The 19,259-nt window shown below is 38.8% G+C and overlaps 1 protein-coding gene across 10 annotated transcripts in view; it reads right to left on the reverse strand.

Annotated features, from left to right (window-relative positions):
- Nucleotides 1–19,259, reverse strand: part of DNM3 (dynamin 3) — a 569,430-nt gene that overhangs the window by 354,133 nt on the left and 196,038 nt on the right. For all 10 annotated transcript variants that reach the window (XM_060296333.1, XM_060296364.1, XM_030875472.2 and 7 more), the window contains exons 7-8: nucleotides 12,817–12,959; nucleotides 1,131–1,266 (exon numbers count right to left, since the gene is read on the reverse strand). In XM_060296333.1, the coding sequence (XP_060152316.1) occupies nucleotides 1,131–1,266; nucleotides 12,817–12,959 (279 nt within the window). The remainder of the gene's footprint in view (nucleotides 1–1,130; nucleotides 1,267–12,816; nucleotides 12,960–19,259) is intronic.

Consider the following 19,259-nt stretch of genomic DNA (forward strand, 5'->3'; position numbering starts at 1 on the left):
AATTGTATAGGCTTCAGGCCCCACAGAAAATGGATCCACCCCTGCTCTGGCCCTACTGTTTAACTCACCTTGTCTCCCTCAGTCCACTCTTGCCCCTTAACAATCCAACCCACACAGTGTTCTTTTAAAATCACCAGCCAAATCCTTAAAACTCTCCCTTAACTTTCCATTGTTAAATGTAAACACTTCACAGCAACACAGAAAGCCCTGTGTAAACTGGGCACTTCCTTCCTCTGAATTCATTTTCTTCCCCCCGACCCATTCATCAGCTCTACCCCAGCCTCAGCTGTTCCTCACCTGCTATACAGGTGCTTGTTCTAGGGCTTTGTCCTTGGCTTCCTGCCTTGAACAACCTTCTTCTTCCAGATACTTACAGGTAGCCTCTTCATGCCATTCAGGTCATGCTTTAAAGGCCCCGTAGTCAGAGAGACCTTGTCTGAATATTCCATCAAAACTGGCTTAGCCAATGGGGAACTACGGATAATTGTTTCCTGGTAGTGCCTGAGTTATCTACCAAGTTTTATCATTTGTATTTTTCACAAAATGTTAATTCCAATGTGCTTACACTTATATTCTACTTTTTTAATTACGTTCTTATGTGAACAGTTTCTGATTATTAGTCTTTAATTTTTTTCATCTTATATAATCCAATAAATTGATATTCCATAAAAAAATTTTAAATAAATGTTAGCTCTTATGCTTGACCAAAAAAAAAGTGGCTTATGCAACTCCCCTTTCTCTCATATTATATTACATAATAATACTTGATACTTTTTTCCTTTTTTATTTGTTAATTTTCTGTCTTTTCCCACCAGACAGTATCTCTGTCTTGATCCCTGGCATGTAGACCACTGGTACACAGTAGGTACTCAAGAAATATTTTTAAATTAACTAGACAACAAATAAACCAATTAGTCATTGTTGAATTATTGAAATATCATTAGATCCCATTAAATAAAATCAGAACCATCAGTAAGAAAATAACTTCTCTCCTAAATCTCATTACCTGAGTATGGAGCCTTTGTTTAAAGAAAACCACTTACCACTCATATAACATTTGATGAAAAGTTATGTAGAACAGAATACAGAAATGAAATGAAACAAAAGGAAAAATAACATTTGGTACAAACCTTTACTATCTCAAAAGGAAAACGTTCATGGAAAATACGATTGATTTTAGCACCCCCTGAGAGCTCCAGGGTATCTACTTGATCCCCTGACCCTTCAATTCTCTTCTCAAAGTCCACAGCGAATTGCTGAACCATCCTATAATTGTGAAAGAGAAATAAATTCAAGTTAAAGTTACAAGGTTTCGCATTTTTCATTTTAATTTGCTATGGTTAGCAATTCTTTTCCTGGTGTTCTTAGCGGCACCTACTGGCAGAATTAACATTGCACTCTATTCATTACTCAAAATGTAACTATATGAAATACACGTTACTAAGATTTATTTCAGACATTTAATTTAAAATATATATTTTAAAAGTAAGGAACCAAGATGGCGGAGTAGAAGGATGTGCTCTCACTCCCTCTTGCGAGAACACCAGAATCACAACTAGCTGCTGGACGATCATCGACAGGAAGACACTGGAACTCAGCTGAAAACATACCCCACCATCCAAAGACAAGGAAAAGCCACAAGGAGACGGTAGGAGGGGCGCAATCACAGTAAAATCAAATCCCATAATGGCTGGGTGGGTGACTCACAGACTGGAGAACATTTATACCACAGAAGTCCACCCACTGGAGTGAAGGTTCTGAGCCCCAAGTCAGGCTTCCCAACCTGGGGGTCCGGCAACAGGAGGAGGAATTCCTAGAGAATCAGACTTTGAAGCCTAGTGGGAATTGATTGCAGGACTTTGACAGGACTGGGGGAAACAGAGACTCCACTCTTGGAGGGCAAACACAAAGTACTGTGCACATCGGGGCCCAGGGGAAGGAGCACTGACCCCAGGGAAAACTGAACCAGACCTACCTGCTAATGTTGGAGGGGTCTCCTGCAGAGGTGGGGGGTGGCAGTGGCTCACTGTGGGGACAAGAACACTGGCAGCAGAAGTTCTCGGAAGGACTCCTTGGTGTGAGCCCTCCCAGAGTCTGTCATTAGCCCCACCAAGGAGCCCAGGTAGGCTCCAGTGTTGGGTTGCCTCAGGCCAAACAACTAACAGGGAGGAAACCCAGCCCCACCCATCAGCAGACAAGTGGATTAAAGTTTTACTGAGCTCTGCCCACCAGAGCAACAGCCAGCTCTACCCACCACCAGTCCCTCCCATCAAGTCTCTTAGATAGACTCATCCACCCGAGGGCAGACAGGAGAAGCAAGAAGAACTACAGTCCTGCAGCCTGTGGAACAAAAACCACATTCACAGAAAGATAGACAAGATGAAAAGGCAGAGGGCTATGTACCAGAGGAAGGAACAAGATAAAACCACAGAAAAACAACTAAATGAAGTGGAGATAGGCAACCTTCCATAAAAAGAATTCAGAATAATGATAGTGAAGATGATCCAGGACCTCGGAGAAAGAATGGAGGCAAAGATCGAGAAGAGGCAAGAAATGTTTAACAAAGACCTAGAAGAATGAAAGAACAAACAAACAGAGATGAACAATACAATAACTGAAATGAAAAATACACTAGAAGGAATCAATAGAGACTAACTGAGGCAGAAGAATGGATAAGTGACCTGGAAGACAGAATGGTGGAACTCACTGCTGTGAAACAGAATAAAGAAAAAAGGATGAAAAGAAATGAAGACAGACTAAGAGACCTCTGAGACAACATTAAATGCAACAACATTCATATTATAGGGATCCCAGAAGGAGAACAGAGAGAGGAAGGACCCAAGAAAATATGTGAAGAGATTACAGTCAAAAACTTCCCTAACGTGGGAAAGGAAATAGCCACACAAGTCCAGGAAGCGCAGCGAGTCCCATACAGGATAAACCAAAGGAGAAACACACTGAGACACATAGTAATCAAATTGACAAAAATTAAAGACAAAGAAAAATTATTGGAAGCAGCAAGGGAAAAAACGACAAATAACATACAAGGGAACTCCTGTAAGGTTAACAGTTGATTTCTCAGCAGAAACTCTACAAGCCAGAAGGGAGTGGTATGATATACTTAAAGTGATGAAAAGGAAGAACGTACAACCAAGATTACTCTACCCGGCAAGGATCTCACTCAGATTCGATGGGGAAATCAAAAGCTTTACAGACAAGCAAAGGCTAAGAGAATTCAGCACCACCAAACCGGCTTTACAACAAATGCTAATGGAACTTCTCTAAGTGGGAAATATAACAGAAGAAAAGGATCTACAAAAACAAACCAAAACAATTAAGAAAATGGTCATAGGAACATACATATGGATAATTACCTTAAACGTGAATGGATTAAATGCTCCACCGAAAACACACAGGCTTGCTGAATGGATACAAAAACAAGATCCATATATATGCTGTCTACAAGAGACTCACTTCAGACCTAGGGACACATACAGACTGTAAGTGAAGGGATGGAAAAAGATATTCTATGCAAATGGAAATCAAAAGAAAGCTGGAGTAGCTATACTCATATCAGATAACATAGACTTTATAATAAAGAATGTTACAAGAGACAAGGAAGGACACTACATAATGATCAAGGGATCAATCCAAGAAGAAGATATAACAATTATAAATATATATGCCCCCAACATAGGAGCATCTCAATACATAAGGCAACTGCTAACAGCTATAAAAGAGGAAATCAACACTAACACAATAATAGTGGGGGACTTTAACACCTCACTTACACCAATGGACAGATCATCCAGACATAAAATTAATAAGGAAACACAAGATTTAAATGACAAAATAGACCAGATAGATTCATTTGTATTTATAGGACATTCCATCCAAAAACAGCAGATTACACTTTCTTCTCAAGTGCGCATGGGACGTTCTCCAGGATAGATCATGTCTTACGTCACAAATCAATCCTCAGTAAATTTAAGAAAACTGAAATCATATCAAGCATCTCTTCGGACCACAACACTATGAGATTAGAAATGAATTACAGGGAAAAAAACGTAAAAAACACAAGCACATGGAGGCTAAAGAATACATTACTAAATAACAAAGAGATCACTGAAGAAATCAAAGAGGAAATCAAAAACTACCTAGAGACAAATGACAATGAAAACACGACAATCCAAAACCTATGGGATGCAGCAAAAGCAGTTCTAAGAGGGAAGTTTATAGCTATACAAGCCTACCTCAAGAAACAAGAAAAATCTCAAGTAAACAATCTAAACTTACACCTAAAGGAACTACAGAAAGAAGAACAAACAAAACCTAAAGTTAGCAGAAGGAATCAAATCATAAACATCAGAGCAGAAATACATGAAATAGAAATAAAGAAAACAATAGCAAAGATCAATAAAACTAAAGGCTGGTTCTTTGAGAAGATAGACAAAATTGAGAAACCATTAACCAGACTCATCTAGAAAAAGAGGGAGAGTACTCAGATCAATAAAATTAGAAATGAAAAAGGAGAAGTTACAACAGACACCACAGAAATACAAAGCATCCTAAGAGAATACTACAAGCAACTCTATGCCAATAAAATGGACAACCTGGAAGAAATGGACAAATTCTTAGAAAGGTATAACCTTCCAAGACTTCCAAGAAGAAACAGAAAATATGAACAGACCAATCACAAGCAATGAAATTGAAACTGTGATTAAAAATTTTCCAACAAATGGAAGTCCAGGACCAGATGGCTTCACAGGTAAATTCTATCAAACATTTTGAGAAGAGCTAACACCCAACCTTCCCAAACGCTTCCAAAATACAGAAGAGGAAGGAACACTCCCAAACTCATTCTCTGAGGCCACCATCACCCTGACACCAAAACAGGACAAAGATACTACAAAAAAAGAAAATTACAGACCAATATCACTAATGAATATAGATGCAAAAATCCTCAACAAGGGCTTCCCTGGTGGTGCAGTGGTTGAGAGTCCGCCTGGCGATGCAGGGGACACAGGTTCGTGCCCCGGTCCGGGAAGATCCCACACGCCGCGGAGTGGCTAGGCCCGTGAGCCATGGTCACTGAGCCTGCGCGTCCAGAGCCTGTGCTCCGCAATGGGAGAGGCTTCAACAGTGAGAGGCCCCCGTACCGCAAAAAAAAAAACAATCCTCAACAAAATACTAGCAAGCAGAATACAACAACACATGGAAAGGATCATACACCATGATCAAGTGGGATTTATCCCAGGAAAACAATGATTCTTCAATATATGCAAATCAATCAATGTGATACACCATATTAACAAATAGAAGAATAAAAACCATATGATCATCTCAATAGATGCAGAAAAAGCTTTTGATGAAATTCAACACCCATTTATGATAAAAACTCTCCAGAAAGTGGGCATAGAGGGAACCTACCTCAATATAATAAAGGCCACATACGACAAACCCACAGGAAACATCATTCTCAGTGGTGAAAAATGAAAGCATTTCTTCTAAGATCAGGAAAGAGACAAGGATGTCCACTCTCACCACCTTTATTCAACATAGTTTTGGAAGGCCTAGCCACGGCAACCAGAGAAGAAATAAAAGGAATACAAATTGGAAAAGAAAAAGTAAAACTCTCACTGTTTGCAGATGACATGATACTATATATAGAGAATCCTAAAAATGCCACCAGAAAACTACTAGAGCTAATCAATGAATTTGGTAAAGTTGCAGGATACAAAATTAATGCACAGAAGTCTCTTGCATTCCTATACACTAATGATGAAAAATCTGAAAAAGAAATTATGGAAACACTCCCATTTACCGTTGCAACAAAATGAATAAAATACTTAGGAATAAACCTACTTAGGGAGACAAAAGACCTGTATGCAGAAAACTATAAGACACTGCTGAAAGAAATTAAACATGATACCAACAGATGGAGAGATATACAATGTTCTTGGATTGGAAGAATCAATATTATGAAAATGACTATACTACCCAAAGCAATCTACAGATTCAATGCAATCCCTATCAAATTACCAATGGCATGTTTTACAGAACTAGAACAAATCATCTCAAAATTTGTATGGAGACACAAAAGACCCCAAATAGCACAAGCAGTCTTGAGGGGAAAAAACGGAGCTGGAGGAATCAGGCTCCCTGACTTCAAACTATACTACAAAGCTACAGTAATCAAGACAATATGGTACTGGCATAAAAACAGAAATATAGATCAATGGAACAGGATAGAAAGCCCAGAGATATACCCACGCACTTATGGTCAACTAATCTATGACAAAGGAGGCAAAGATATATAATGGAGAAAAGACAGTCTCTTCAATAAGTGGTGCTGGGAAAACTGGACAGCTACATATAAAAGAATGAAATTAGAACACTCCCTAACACCATACACAAAAATAAACTCAAAATGGATTCGAGACCTAAATGTAAGTCCAGACACTATAAAAATGTTTGAGGAAAACATAGGAAGAACACTCTTTGACGTAAATCATAGCAAGATCTTTTTTGATCCACCTCTTAGAGTAATGGAAATAAAAACAAAAATAAACAAATGGGACCTAATGAAACTTCAAAGCTTTTGCACAGCAAAGGAAACCATAAACAAGACGAAAAGACAACCCTCAGAATGGGAGAAAATATTCGCAAACGAATCAACAGACAAAGGATTAATCTCCAAAATATATAAACAGCTCATGCAGCTCAATATTAAAAAAAAAAAATCCTAATCCAAAAATGGGCAGAAGACCTAAATAGACATTTCTCCAAAGAAGACATACAGATGGCCAAGAGGCACATGAAAAGCTGCTCAACATCACTAATTATTAGAGAAATGCAAATCAAAACTACAATGAGGTATCACCTCACACCAGTTAGGATGGGCATCATCAGAAAATCTACAAACAACAAATGCTGGAGAGGGTGTGGAGAAAAGGGAACCCTCTTGCACTGTTGGTGGGAATGTAAATGGATACAGCCACTATGGAGAACAGTATGGAGGTTCCTTAAAAATCTAAAAATAGGATTACCATATGACCCAGCAATCCCACTACTGGGCATATACCCAGAGAAAACCATAATTCAAAAAGGCACATGCAGGGGCTTCCCTGGTGGCGCAGTGGTTGAGAGTCTGCCTGCCAATGCAGGGGGCGCGGGTTCGTGCCCCGGTCCGGGAGGATCCCGCATGCCGCGGAGCGGCTGGGCCTGTGAGCCATGGCCGCTGAGCCTGCGCGTCTGGAGCCTGTACTCCGCAACGGGAGAGGTCACAACAGTGAGAGGCCCGCGTACCGCAAAAAAAAAAAAAAAAAAAAAAGACACATGCACCCCAATGTTCATTACAGCACTATTTACAATAGCTGGGTCGTGGAAGCAACCTAAATGCCCATCGACAGATGAATGGATAAGGATGTTGTGGTACATATATACAGTGGAGTATTACTCAGACATAAAAAGGAACAAAACTGAGTCATTTGTTGAGACGTGGATGGATCTAGAGACTGTTATACAGAGTGAAGTAAGTCAGAAAGAGAAAAACAAATATTATATATTAATGCATGTATGTGGAACCTAGAAAAATGGTACAGATGAACCGGTTTGCAGGGTAGAAGTTGAGACACAGATGTAGAGAACAAATGTATGGACACCAAAGGGGGAAACCGCAGTGGGGTGGGGATGGTGGTGTGCTGAATTGGGCGATTGGGATTGACATGTACACACTGATGTGTATAAAATTGATGACTAATAAGAACCTGCAGTATAAACAAACAAAGCAAACAAACAAACAGAACAACTAATACTAAACTTTCTTTGGGTTATTTGTATGGAAATATGTTAATATAAATGTTTCAGACATTACGTGAAATTTCTAAAACAACAACAAACAACAACAACAAAAAACCCTCTAGGATCCACCCACCTCTGTTACTTTTTTCATTAAGGTCTCTTGATTCCAGGTTTGAACTACACTCTTTTTAAAAAAATTATTCTATTGAAGTATAGTTGAGTTACAATGTTGTGTTAATTTCTGCTGTACAGCAAAGTGATTCAGTTATACATATATACACATTCTTTTTCATATTCTTTTCTATTATGGTTTATCACAAGATATTTAATATAGTTTCCTGTGCCAACTACACTCTTTAGAGTTCATCAAACAGTACCACAATTGTCTAGCGCCTGTCTCTGGTCCCCTCCTCTTAATTTCCCTGTCTGAGCATAGATCCGGAAGAGACCTTCCTCTTTCTTCCCCATCTTTCTGCTTTCCCCATCCTAAGTCCCCACACGCTCAGGTGCAGGTACTTGGCCCATGACATTGCCCTTTCCCTTTCTCTCCACCAAAAACTCCTGGGGTTCCTTGGCTCTGATTCTACACTGCAGTGACTCACTCTCCTTTTCTATTTAAAGTTCAGTTTCTTTATCATGGCTTTGAGTTCCCTTCTCCCTTTTAGGTCCTGAAGTGCCTCCCCAGCTTCATCTCCCACCCCTCCAGTCTACACTACAACTGCTCCACCCTTCCATCCACCTGACTGTTCCCAGGCATTCTCCACTCATGCATTTTTCCTTGTCTTTGCTCTGGCTGTCCTCTGCCTTCAGTGTCCTTTTTACCATCCTTTACCCATGGAAATTCTACTTCTTCTTAAAGCTTTGCTGAGTTCTAACAGCCCTTCCTCTGTAAAGCTTTCCCTGCTTCCCCAGTTAGAACAAATCAGAACTGACTGCAGTTCCCCACTCTGCTTTTATTTTCCAGTGCTACCTGCTCAGGATATCTTTCTTCATGAAAAAGTTATCATATTATGTAGGTAAGGACTGGATTCTCAGCAAGGTATCACATTGGAAAACAATTGCTAAATTATTTGATCCAAGGTGTTAATTAGCTGATAAAGTTTAACTTACAAATATAGGAGGCAGGTAATTACAGTAGACAGACTATATCATTGAGAGTCATGAGACCTGGATTGAATCTCAGCTCTGATTCCTCCCTTTATCCCTCCCTACCTCCCTTTCTTCCTTCCCAAAATGAGGTTGGCAAAGTAAACACCAGCCAGGTCATGCAGGGCCTTGCAGCCCATGCTAACTGTAAACAGAAATCATTAAAAGATCCTAAGGAGAGGATTGAGAAGATCAGGTTTCTGCTTTGGAGGGATTTTTGGTTTGTTTGTTTTTGTAAAACATACATAACATTTACCATTTTTATTATTTGTAGGTGTATATTTCAGTGGCATTAAGTACATTCACATTGTTGTGAAACTATCACCACCATCCATCTCCAGAACTTTTTCACCTTCCTAAAGTGAGATTTGGTATCTATTAAAAAATAACTCCGGGCTTCCCTGGTGGCGCAGTGGTTGAGAGTCCGCCTGCCGATGCAGGGGACACAGGTTCGTGCCCCGGTCCGGGAAGATCCCACATGCCGCGGAGCAGCTGGGCCCGTGAGCCATGGCTGCTGAGCCTGTGCGTCCGGAGCCTGTGCTCCCCAACGGGAGAGGGCACAGCAGTGAGAGGCCCGCGTACAGCAAAAAAAAATAAAATAAAATAACTCCCCATTCTCCTCTCCCCCTACCCCTGGCAACCACCATTCTACTTTCTGTCTCTATGAATTTGACTCTTCTAGGTACCTCATATGAATGGAATCATACAGTATTTGTCCTTTTGTGTCTGGCTTATTTCACTCAGCATAATATCTTTAAGGTTCATCACGTTGTAGCATGTGTCAGAATTTCCTTCATTTTTAGGGCTGAAGCATACTCCATTGAATGTATATACAAAAAAACCCCTCATGTTTTGTTTATCCATACATACATCAGTGAACATTTGTGTTGTTTCCATCTTTGGCTATTGTGAATAATGCTCCTATGAATGTACAAATACCTGTACAAGCCTTTGCTTTCAATTCTTTTGAATACATACCCCCAAGTAGAAAATAATAATAATAATTTTTAAATAATAATAAAATATATATTTTAAATATCTGTGTATTAAATGCATTCGCCCATTTAGCTGCAACCATAAAATGGTATTTTAAAATACTTAAATTAAGAATTAAATTTAAGCAATAAAACCTTATATATAATAGTCAAATGAGCCACAACTCCTGTGACATTACAATCACCTAGTGTTCCAACTGCTCCAGCTGAGCCCCCTCATACTTCATGAGCTACGCTCTTCCCTGGGCCCAGCATCACAGACCTCATTCTGCCAGAACAATATAAATTTCTAACTCCCCATCCATGCCCCTCTACAACTAGGTCTAGCCTTGTTTTCCAATGACTCCTCAGAATTTAATAAAATTACAACTCCTTACCCCATCACCTAAGATTCTCCGTGGTCTGGCCCTGGATGCCCCATCTCTTACTTCTCATCCCCACTCACCTTCCAAGCCAACCATGAAGAAGCTATTTGCAGTTCCCCACATGTACCAAATCTCTGTGCTTTTACACTTGTTTTCCTTTCTGATCTGCCTTGTGCTTCTTTGTCCGGCTAATTTTTATCTGTCCTTCAAGACTCAGTTCAAGCATTAGTTTTTACAGGAAACTTTTCATGATCCACAGCCCTATTCCCCACCACCACTCATTGCCACCCAGATGAAGGGCCCCTCCTTGGCTTTCTCAGAATATTTTCAGCATAGCACTTAGCAGAGTACATCACCATCGTGCATCTATCAGTCTCTCTCCAAAGGGCAAGGACCATGCATTTTATTTATTTCCCCCTGCCTGGCATACGAGTGGTACTCCATAAGTTCAATGAAGGAATGAATTACCTTAAGGCAGTTGGTAAAAAAACAAAGAAATATATTATAGAGAAAAAATGACTACTTGTATTTGTGATTAGTAGGTTTAGAAACTCTAATTTTGACATACTGGAACACTTTCAAATTCAGAATCTGTTAGATTGGGAAAAAAATTCAAACCACCTAAAACCTGAACTTTTTATTCTCTTTCATCAAAATCATGGATGAATTATATTTAGGCCAGAAAACTTAGAATATAATTAGATGTAGCTATGTTCATGCATATGCTAATATTAATCTAACTTTAAACACCTGGAAAGGTATGAAACATTGGGTAACTTTAGAAAATTCACCTCCATTCCCCATATCCTACAACCCAGCCACCTGGCCCACTAGAACAAGCTGTACCGAAGTTCACACTATTCTCTTGACCTCCTTCTTCCACCTGACAAACTCCTCCCATACTTCGGGGTCTCATTCAAGTATCTTTTTCTCTGTGAATTCACACCCTTCCTCGCATGTAAGTGCTCTTTACCTGGGTTCCCTTAACATTTTATTCTTACCAGAAATGTAGCATTTAACAAATTTTAACACAGTTGTTTATATGTCTGTTTCCACTGCTCTACTGTGGCCACTTTTTGAGGGTTAAAATCTTATTCATTATTGAATTCCCAGTAGTTAGCACAGAGCCAGCCATCAAATAGGATACACAGAGATGAGAGCAAGGCAAGAAGGAAGTAATGAAGAAAGGGGGTGAGGGAGAAAGGCAGGAAGGAAGGAAAGAAGGAAAAAAGGAAAGAAGGAGCTGAATCAGCTCCCTAACAAGGGAAGAAACCAGCTGTGGAAAAGTGTAATCTGAGTCCAACAGAATTACAGAGGCAAGACCCAGTCTTTGCAAAGAGAATAGTTTCAGTTGGGTGTTAGGATGATGACCTAGTGCCTAAACAGAAATAGCTTTCCTTTCTCTGTAACTTAGAGAGTTTTTTATAGGAGCTTAATCAAAGCCAAGAATAAAAAGAAAAGATAAACTAGGAAAGAGATAAATCCAAGAATAAAATTCTTTCCTCCGTATGATCTTATTATTTTTTTTAATGGAGGAATATAAGATAATGCATTTAATATGTTACTTAATTTGAATATTTAGAAACTTCCCCACAAACAAAAGGAATTATGTTGTGTATTTTAAATGCCAGATTAAGGGTATTTTGATTACAGGATTGCAGAGGGAGAAAGGGGCCATAAGAAGTGGCAAGCATCATCTTTAGAGATGGACTTCAGATGTCCTGGAATGTAAGCTGGTCAGTGGGGGTCTTTTGGTGGAGAGAGAGGCAATTTGAGGCACAGGGATAAAAGAATAGATGAGGCTGAAAGGGGATGAAAGAAGGAATGAGGATAAAAGACATAAGGGGCTGGCAATTCTCCAACAACTCTGCTATCCTAACCCAAGAACCCTCAGGGATAAATCTAATAACCCAAGGATAAGATGGGAAGATCATGAAGGAGTAAAAAGATACTTGGCAGTTTTCACATTTGTGTTTCTAAAGGGCTACATTAAAATCATTACCAAAAAGAAAAATAATTTAAATGTGTCCTTACTGTGTGTACTTTTTTTTTTAATGAAATCCTTGGTTCTCATTGCATTGAAAAATACACAGAGATAGATGATATGAAATGACTGAAATAAAAATATAATAACTACAAGTGACAATAATAGAAACAGTTGCTTTTCTATAGGAACTTAGCCCACTTTTAAAGACTAAGGGCAAAAAAACCCTGCTGAGTTATCACTGTTGGTTTTGCTCATTGACTGAATCCAATTATAAAAGCACAATATAAAACTGGGCATAGGATTGGGCATTGGTTAAATTTATAATAGTAGAATTAATATCAACAATTATTCTTTTAGAAAACAAAGATTCAAGGCTCACTGTATGACATATACAAAGCCTCACTCATATACTTTACTTTTATGAAAAAACCTAGAAAACGGCATGACAAATAGACTAAGGAAAAAGAAAACTGAAGAGTTAGTTTAAAATGGTGAACAAGAGAAGGGAAAGGTAACTCACTGCAGCAATGCTTTGGTCTTCCTGGTGGGGTCTTCTGGCCTGAAGTTTTTATAGGCTTCTACTTCGTGTTCTATGGACAGCAACTGTCCCTGCAGTTTGTTCCTGAAGTTAGGTAGGGTGTCTCGAATGTGGTTGGTAAGTTGCTAAATAAAACAAAACAAAATCATACAACAGATTGAAGATCAACTCATAAGACAAAAATCGCCCTTCACTGTTTTCCAGGTCATTCAAAACCTTAAAAAGCCATACATACATGTGAGACTGACTGTGTAGACAGATAACTCCAACTCTCTCATCCACTGCCCTACGGCGAAGCTCAAAATTCCTTCAGCTAAAGTCACTTGCTCGGACAATCTTTTTACGTCTGGGATACCCTGTTAAAAGGCAGCTAATGTTACTAATGAAGCTGCCTAATAACACCTTAACATGGATTGATTTGTCAAATCAGCTACCTTGTCAAAAGGAACCTTAAGTTAGAATGTGGTACAAATGAAGGAAATGGAGAGTTACAGGTGCTGCCTGAGTTCTCAGGACCAAATGGCTTACCACTGGTGGAGCTCAGAGGTACCTATCAGCTGTTAAGTTCCTCTCCATTCCATAGCTCAGGCAGGTGTTTCCTCTCACCTTGCACACAAGCTTTCTTGTTGATATCTCTACCTAACCACCTTCTTGGCATTTCCACTGAAGTCATCTGCTGGCACCTCAAGCTCAGTCTGATAAAAAATTCTCCAAGAGATTTTCTAAGAGGGACACAATTCATTCAGAACAAAGGTGGGATATAAACCCAGACTGGTTAGCTCCCTGCCTGATGTTCTTTCTATTACAGTGTAATTAAGGAAAGTCTGAATTAAAAGGAAAAAAGAAAGAGCACCTTCTTGAACTGCTTAAGGAATAAACTCAGAATCAAGAGAAAGAATATCAACTTCATAGAAATGTAGGAAAAAGAATAATAAATTTAAAGTAAGGGGAATAAATAGACCCAGACTGACTGAAGAACCATTTCAAATCATTTTTATGTTCATCTGAGGTTACCTGGATATATCTATTCAATAAATCTATAGTTATTTAATTGTCAATAGTTCATACTATATTATACCCTTGTCCACAGTTATGACTTATCATGTTATTCCCCTGGCATGTGCTGCCATTATGGCTCTGAAGCAGAAAACAGAAGAATAGAGAAGACTGCATTCCCAGTAGCAATTCCACAAGACACAAACCCCCAAATCTAAGAGTAACCACGAGAAAGTAGTAGCCCCCTGACTGCCATGTGAGTGGTAAATAATCAAAATACTTGGTTTCTACCATTTGTTTCTCATATATCTCAATAGCAAAGCAATACTGTGGACCACTCCTAGCTTTCTAAAACACTTCTTTCCTTAGCTTTCGTGACCCCAGCTCCTGTCATTTTTCTCCTAACCTTTCTGAACACCTTCTCCATCTCCTTTGCCAAGTTGTTCTCCTCTGCCAGACCTGTAAATATTGATATTCCTCAAATGTGGGTCCTACACCTCTTCTTTGGTCACTGTCTGTTCTCTACTAAGGCAATCATTTCATCCATGGTTTCAATAAATATTCAAACACCTGTGGCTATGGACATGTTATCTAAAGACCAGACTTCTTATCTTTGGTCAGGGTATATGTATTAGACCACCTGCCTGACTTATCCTCTTGGAAGCATCAACCTCAGCATGTCTGAAATAAAGTACCTAATATTCCCTTCAATGTTCTCCATTTTGATGACTTCATAACAACCTGGGAACTTGGGAGTTATCCTTGACTTTACCTCTCCATCACCCACCAGAGCTAATCTACTACCAAGTTCTCAATTTTCCAAAACATTTCTCAAATCTGCTTTCTTTTCCTATCTCCACTGGCCCTAACTGAGACCAAGCTACCATCATTTCTCACTTTGACTCCTAAGTGGTCCTCTCATCTCTACTCTTGGACTTCCTATCTGCAACCACCATAATCCTTTTTAACCCACAGATATGATTGTGTTATTCCCCTTTTCAGATTCCTTAAACAACTGACTTCCCACTGCTCTTAGGATAAGAGCCAAAATCCTTAACTTGGCCTACAAACACTGTAGGACCCAGCCACTGTCTGCATCTCCAAATTCATCTCTTACAACTCATTCCCTCATTTTCTGCCCTCCAGCAACAATAATATTCCTTTCAATTCCTCAAAAATGTCCAGTTCTCTTGCAGTTTTTGCCACAGTAACTGTCTCACGGTCAGAGGTGTTGGTGCACATTAAATCAGCAATAAAATTATCTTAATTTCAAACACAGTATGAAGGTCCTTGAAGCAATACAGAAACGGATTATGTAGGAAATGAAAGATCTTCAGTATAACATTTATTCAATTTTCAGTCAACCAGAATCAGTTATGCCATAATTTAGGGGTCACCTGTAGTAACCAAATGATCAATCATATCCATCCAGCATTCACAACTTAATTTATTTCTAACTTTACCTTTCTAATCATCTTAGTGATATTTCTCTAAGATATTTTTTCTTAGACCAATACAGGCATGAAACCAGTAATCAAAAAGGAATTTTACCAGAGCTAAATATATTGATAGACTATCATGGTTCATGCATGACAAACCAGTGTTCCTTCTCTAAACCATGTTCATAATTTTTAAATGACACAACTATCACTGCTTCATGGCTTCCAAATACTCATCTACCCTTAATTTAAAAGTACAAATTTCACGTTAAAATAGAAGTACTATGTCGCTTAAAATAGAAGTACACCACTGTTTTTTATTTCCTAAAACTTCTTCAATTGTTTTGCCTAAATGGTTCAGATATAATGTAACAAGCAGCCTATTACTGTGTTAGCCTCTATTGATACCTTCTAGGAGGGAACATCAGAACTTTCGATAATTACTTGACTGATTTAAGTTCATAGATAAAAGTTACAAAGTGCTTTTATTTTCTTAAACTTAATTGGAGTATAATTGCTTTACAATGGTGTGTTAGTTTCTGCTTTATAACAAAGTGAATCAGTTATACATATACATATGTCCCCATATCTCTTCCCCCTTATGTCTCCATCCCTCCCACCCTCCCTATCCCACTCCTCTAAATGGTCACAAAGCACCGAGCTGATCTCCCTGTGCTATGCGGCTTCTTCCCACTAGCTATCTATTTTACGTTTGGTAGTGTATATATGTCCATTCCACTCTCTCACTTTGTCCCAGCTTACCGTTCTCCCTCCCCGTATCCTCAAGTCCATTCTCTAGTACGTCTGTGTCTTTATTCCCATCTTGCCCCTAGGTACTTCATGAACATGAATTTTTTTTTTTTTAGATTCCATATGTATGTGTTAGCATACGGTATTTGTTTTTCTCTTTCTGACTTACTTCAGTCTGTAGGACAGACTCTAGGTCCATCCACCTCACTACAAATAACTCACTTTCGTTTTATTTTATGGCTGAGTAATATTCCATCGTATATATGTGCCACATCTTCTTTATCTGTTCATCTGTCAGTGGACACTTAGGTTGCTTCCATGTCCTGGCCATTGTAAATAGAGCTGCAATGAACATTGTAGTACATGACTCTTTCTGAAATATGGTTTCCTCAGGGTATATGCCCAGTAGTGGGATTGCTGGGTCGTATGGTAGTTCTACTTTTAGTTTTTTAAGGAAACTCCATACTGTTCTCCATAGTGGCTGTACCAATTTACATTCCCACCAGCAGTGCAAGAGTGTTCCCTTTTCTCCACACCCTCTCCAGCATTTATTATTTGTAGATTTTTTGATGGCGGCCATTCTGACTTGTGTGAGATGATATCTCATTGTACCTTTGATTTGCATTTCTCTAATGATTAATGATGTTGAGCATTCTTTCATTGTTTGTTGCCAATCTGTATATCTTCTTTGGAGAAATGTCTATTTAGGTCTTCAGCCCATTTTTGGATTGGGTTGTTTGTTTTTTTGATATTGACCTGCATGAGCTGCTTGTATATTTTAGAAATTAATCCTTTGTCAGTTGCTTCATTTGCAAATATTTTCTCCCATTCTGAGGGCTCTGTTTTCGTTTTGTTTATGGTTTCCTTTGCTGTGGAAAAGCTTTTAAATTTCATTAGGTCGCATTTGTTTATTTTTGTTTTTACTTCCATTACTCTAGGAGGTGGGTCTAAAATGATCTTGCTGTGATTTATGTCATAGAGTGTTCTGCCTGTGTTTTCCTCTAAGAGTTTGATAGTGTCTGCCCTTACATTTAGGTATTTAATCCATTTTGAGTTTATTTTTGTGTATGGTGTTAGGGAGTGCTCTAATTTCATTCTTTTACATGTAGCTGTCCAGTTTTCCCAGCACCACTTATTGAAGAGGCTGTCTTTTCTGCACTGTATATTCTTGCCTCCTTTATCAAAGATAAGGTGACCATGTGTGTGTGGGTTTATCTCTGGGCTTTCTATCCTGTTCCATTGATCTATATTTCTGTTTTTGTGCCAGTACCATATTGTCTTGATTACTGTAGCTGTGTAGTATAGTCTGAAGTCAGGGAGCCTGATTCCTCCAGCTCCGTTGTTCTTTCTCAAGAATATACTTGATACGATTTCAATTTTCTTAAACTTACCAAGGCTTGATTTGTGACCCAAGAATATGATCTCTCCTGGAGAATGTTCCATGAGCACTTGAGAAGAATGTGTATTCTGTTGTTTTTGGATGGAATGTCCTATAAATATCAATTAAGTCTATCTTGTTTAATGTATCATTTAAAGCTTGTGCTTTCTTATTTATTTTCATTTTGGATGATCTGTCCATTGGTGAAAGTGGGGCGTTAAAGTCCCTTAGTATTATTTTGTGTTACTGTCGATTTCCCCTTTTATGGCTGTTAGCATTTGCCTTATGTATTGAGGTGCTCCTATGTTAGGTGCATAAATATTTACAATTGTTATATCTTCTTTTTGGACTGATCCCTTGATCATTATGTAGTGTCCTTCTTTGTCTCATGTAATAGCCTTTATTTTAAAGTCTATTTTTTCTGATATCAGAATTGCTACTCCAGCTTTATTTGATTTCCATTTGCATGGAATATCTTTTTTCATCCCCTCACTTTCAATCTGTATGTGTCCCTAGGTCTGAGGTGGGTCTCTTGTAGACAGCATATATATGGGTCTTGTTTTTGTATCCATTTAGCCAGTCTATGCCTTTTGGTTGGAGCATTTAATCCATTTACATTTAAGGTAATTATCGATATGTATGTTCCTATTACCATATTCTTAATTGTTTTGGGTTTGTTATTGTAGGTTTTTTCCTTCTCTTGTGTTTCTTGCCTAGAGAAGTTCCTTTAGCATTTGTTATAAAGCTGTTTTGGTGGTACTGAATTCTCTTAGCTTTGCTTGTCTGTATAGGTTTTAATTTCTCTGTCAAATCTGAATGATATCCTTGCTGGGTAATCTTCATTGTAGGTTTTTCTCCTTCATCACTTTAAATATGTCCTGCCACTCCCTTCTGGCTTGCAGAGTTTCTGCTGAAAGATCAGCTGTTAACCTTATGGGGATTCCCTTGTGTGTTATTTGTTGTTTTTCCCTTGCTGCTTTTAATATTTTTTCTTTGTATTTAATTTCTGATAGTTTGATTAATATGTGTCTCAGCATGTTTCTCCTTGGATTTATCCTGTATGGGACTCTCTGTGCTTCCTGGACTCGATTAACTATTTCCTTTCCCATATTAGGGAAGTTTTCAACTATAATCTCTTCAAATATTTTCTCAGTCCCTTTCTTTTTCTCTTCTTTTTCTGGGACCCCTGTAATTCAAATGTTGGTGCGTTTAATGTTGTCCCAGAAGTCTCTGAGACTGTCCTCATTTCTTTTCATTCTTTTTTCTTTATTCTTTCTGCAGTAGTTGTTTCCACTATTTTATCTTCCAGGTCACTTACCCGTTCTTCTGCTCAGTTATTCTGCTATTGTTCCCTTCTAGAGAATTTTTAATTTCATTTATTGTGTTGTTCATCAGGGTTTGTTTGCTCTTTTCTTCTAGGTCCTTGTTAAACATTTCTTGTATTTTCTCCATTCTATTTCCAAGATTTTGGATCATCTTTACTGTCATTATTCTGAATTCTTTTTCAGGTAGACTGCCTATTTCCTCTTCATTTGTTAGGTCTGGTGGGTTTTTATCTTGCTCCTTCATCTGCTGTGTGTTTCTCTGTCTTCTCATTTTGCTTAACTTACTGTGTTTGGGTTCTCGTTTTTGCAGGCTGCCGGTTCGTAGTTCCCATTGTTTTTGGTGTCTGTCCCCAGTGCCTAAGGGTGGTTCAGTGTGTTGTGCAGGCTTCCTGGTGGAGGGGACTAGTGCCTGTGTTCTGGTGGATGAGCCTGGATCCTGTCTTTCTGGTGGGCAGGTCCACGTCTGGTGGTGCGTCTTGGCGTGTCTGTGGCCTTATTATGATTTTAGGCAGCCTCTCTACTAATGGATGGGGTTGT

Source organism: Globicephala melas, chromosome 1, assembly GCF_963455315.2.
Source record: "Globicephala melas chromosome 1, mGloMel1.2, whole genome shotgun sequence".
In the NCBI taxonomy this organism is placed as follows: Eukaryota; Metazoa; Chordata; class Mammalia; order Artiodactyla; family Delphinidae; genus Globicephala; species Globicephala melas.